This window comes from Trichinella spiralis (genome assembly GCF_000181795.1).
Source record: "Trichinella spiralis strain ISS 195 chromosome Unknown Scfld6101, whole genome shotgun sequence".
Taxonomy (NCBI): domain Eukaryota; kingdom Metazoa; phylum Nematoda; class Enoplea; order Trichinellida; family Trichinellidae; genus Trichinella; species Trichinella spiralis.
The window spans coordinates 1-3,590 of NW_003533040.1; the positions used below are offsets into that span (position 1 = coordinate 1).

Below are 3,590 nucleotides of genomic sequence, written 5' to 3' on the forward strand. Positions count from 1 at the left end.
ATGTCGGAAAATAAATAGTTGTTTTGTTTTTGTTTTTTTTTCAAATTTCAATTTGTCATGGAAAAATATTTCATCATTGTGTAGGTGTAAAAAGAAAATATGGAAACTGTGGGAAGAGATGAAAAAATGGTACAACTGTTGGTCAGAGGTGTTGTGTAAGGTTGAAAATTGATATGGATTCGGACAACGGTTGTATGCGCGATCCGACAATTTATCGTTGCAAAACTGAGGAGCATATTCAAACTAAAGGCAAATATAAGTATGAGCAAGATGTTGTTTAATTCAAATGTTGATCGTAATTCGAATTAACATTTTTTTCAATATTTATATATCATATATGCTTTTAATTTTTCAATTAATTTTTTTCACAAAATTTAAGAGTTTATCCGACGTACGACTTTGCGTGTCCAATTGTCGATAGCATTGAAAATGTCACGCACGCCCTTCGAACTACAGAATACCATGATCGTGATGAGCAATATTTTTTTATTTTGGGTAAGAATAATTTTAATTTGTACTGAATTGAATGCTAGAAATGATGAAATTACAAAAATTATTTGTTGCAATCAAGTGAATACGATTATTTGAAATATTTAATTTTGGTTATTATTGTGAATAAATAAATAGTATGAATTTTGGTGATTAATCTATTTGTATGCTTAGATGTAATTTTGATTTAGATGCTTTGAAATTGAGAAAGCCTCACATTTATGAATACAGTCGTTTGAATTTGATGAATACAGTGATGAGTAAACGAAAGCTCACCTGGTTGGTGAATGAAGGAATTGTTGAAGGATGGTATGAGTGATTTTGTTTGTTTGTTTGTTTGTTTTTGTAATGCAGTTTGATGAAGCAATGTAATTTTAGGGATGATCCCCGTTTGCCTACTGTTCGGGGGGTTCTTCGTCGTGGAATGACCGTCGAAGGTCTCAAACAGTTTATCGTTGCTCAGGTAATAAATTGATTGTGATTGTATTGTTCAATACTTTTTCTTTCAATATTTTTCTTCACATTGTTCAGAAGGGAAATGCAGAGAGAACGTTTTTGTGAAATTATTGTACAATACTTTCATTCTATTTTTACATGTAGTATTTATCTGTTCAAAAGTGTGAAACAGTTTAATTTTCAGGGATCTTCCAGGTCTGTTGTTATGATGGATTGGAACAAACTGTGGGCTTTTAATAGAAAAGTAAGAATTTTAATTTGAAATTAATAAAAAAATAATTTTTTCAAAAAGTGATATCCAGTTGAATTGTTGTAATTAATTTGTTTTTTTCTAAATTATTGTTCAGGTAATTGATCCAATAGCTCCGCGTTACACTGCATTGTTGAAGCAGAGTTTAGTTGCGGTTCGTATTGATGAAGTGCATCCACATGAAAAATCAGTTCCGAAACATCCGAAAAATAGCAATATTGCTGGTGAAAAGATTGTTTATTATGGAAATGAAATTTTCATTGAACAAGAGGATGCGAATTTGTTGAAAGAAAATGACACGATCACTTTGATAAATTGGGGAAATGCGATTGTGAAAAAAGTTGTAAGAACTTCTGGCAAAGTTACGTCAGCTGCGTTGCAGCTTTGTCTAGAGAATACGGTAAGCAAGGGGTAAAAATTTCTAATTTTCCACTGCTTGTTCTAGAAAGTAGAGGAAAGTTTTTTTGTTTGCTCGCTCATTTGGATTATTTATTTCGAAAATGAAAAATTGAAAAGAATTTTTTGTAATTTAGAATTTTAAAAACACACTCAAATTGACTTGGCTGTGTGAAGAGGACAAGCGAGAAAAACAGCTCATTCCAATAATTGCTTCACATTTCGACAATGTAATATCGAAAGCAATTCTGGGCAAAGATGAAGATTTCAAAAAGTTCATCTGTCGTGATTCTAGGGTTCGATTGTATTTATATAATTTTTTTTTCTTCAACAATGCTGCAATTTGTTATAGCATGATTTTGAAATGGTCGGCGAATGGGCAATGTGTCAAATAAACAAGGGTGATATTGTACAATTGCAGAGGAAAGGCTTTTACATTTGCGACCAACCGTACAGTGCATCCAGGTTGGTATATTTTGTGAAAGTTAATTGAACTTTTCTCTTCCATTTCACACCAATTCAGTCCGTACACTGGTCTGCCTTCACCTTTGATTCTTTTCAACATACCCGATGGCCATGTGAAAGACCTTCCCACTGGGGTGATGGCGACGAAACCAGCTTCTAAAAAAGTTGAATCATTGCAAGTACAAGTATGATTATTTATTTATTTATTTATGCATGCTGATTTGTTTTTATCGAATTCATTATAAGTTGACTGAGAAGAATTGATTTAAATTGTTCAAGGCTGGTAACGTTGATAAAAAATCCGTGGTAAAAATGAAAGAAATGCAAAAAAAAGATAAAATGGAAGCGAAAAACGATGATCTGCTGGTCAACAAGGAAGTTTTGTTGTTGCTTGAAATCAAGCATTTGGGCGATGCAATTCGCAAGATGAAAAGTGAAAGCGTTGAAAAGGTTGGTGCAACAAAAACCGAGAGAGAGGGAGGGAGAGCGGGGGGGGGTGGGAGAGAATATATATATATATATATATATCCTCTACAGTTGGATATTTCTTTAAAGAAAAATTTTTTGTTCACATGTTTTTAGGCTGTTGTGCAAGTTGAAGTTGAGAAGTTGAAACAGTTGAAAGCAGATTATGAATTGGTAACGGGCAAAAAGTGGACTCCAATTTTGGTGAATGAAATTTCGAATCAAGTCGATCAGTTGGCAAAGAATGATGCCGATCAGGCAAATCAGCCTGGGTGTGATAAAACGGGGAATGTCTTCTGCTGAGATGTTGTTGAAAATCAAAGAAGTTGGAGATGAGATACGTCGGATGAAAAGTGATGGACTTAAAAAAGTATACTCTACTAACTAGTAGCAGTGGTGGTGGTGGTTGTATTAAATGGAGATTGTTGAATTTGTGTTTTGTATTTAGAAAGAGATTGAAAGTCGAGTGGAAATTTTGAAACAGTTGAAAAGTGATTTTGAAAAATTGACAAATCAAAAATGGAATCCCGATTTGGTGAATGAATTATCGAAAAGAACAACAACGGCGACCGTTGAAACGGTCGAGAGTGGAACTTCTTCTACTGTTGAACAATTGGACAAATTGCTTCTTGAAATCAAATCTGCCGGCGATGATATTCGACAAATGAAAAGTTCTGGAGTTGATAAAGTAATTTATAAATATTCTATGTGGTTTTTTTATTTGTTTGAAAGTTTTTTTTTCTCAATCTTCGAATCCTATTTGTTTTTTGGTTGACAACTACAAAATTATGAAAAGTGATTTGAAAAAGATGACAGGCAACCAATGGTCTCCGAATTTTGATATTCCCGTTTCCACTCCACCACACTGTAATATTACAGAGAACACTTCTACCTAAGATCAAATCGTCATAATGAAAATTTTGATAAGAACTTTCCCCGAATTATTTCACTGCACACATAAAAAGTACTACAGTGCAACCCGTTCATTCTCCCTTCCAGGAATCAGCTTTACTGAGTGTGAAAAATCCCCCGTCTATTCACTTTTGATTTATGACTGCTTCCAAATGAA

General features: G+C 33.5%; 2 protein-coding genes across 2 annotated transcripts; both read left to right on the plus strand.

Annotated features, from left to right (window-relative positions):
- The first annotated feature begins 99 nt into the window (after nt 1-99).
- On the plus strand, nt 100-2,824 carry Tsp_13091 (bifunctional aminoacyl-tRNA synthetase). Its single transcript, XM_003366365.1, has 11 exons — nt 100-155; nt 380-495; nt 681-798; nt 868-952; nt 1,130-1,189; nt 1,293-1,595; nt 1,729-1,887; nt 1,944-2,056; nt 2,115-2,241; nt 2,336-2,506; nt 2,639-2,824. Exons 1-11 carry the CDS (start codon nt 100-102, stop codon nt 2,822-2,824), a joined length of 1,494 nt encoding a protein of 497 aa, XP_003366413.1.
- A 1-nt stretch (nt 2,825) lies between these two features.
- Tsp_13092 (putative WHEP-TRS domain protein) lies at nt 2,826-3,417 on the plus strand. Its single transcript, XM_003366366.1, has 3 exons — nt 2,826-2,891; nt 2,970-3,209; nt 3,331-3,417. Exons 1-3 carry the CDS (start codon nt 2,826-2,828, stop codon nt 3,415-3,417), a joined length of 393 nt encoding a protein of 130 aa, XP_003366414.1.
- The last annotated feature ends 173 nt before the right edge of the window (nt 3,418-3,590 follow it).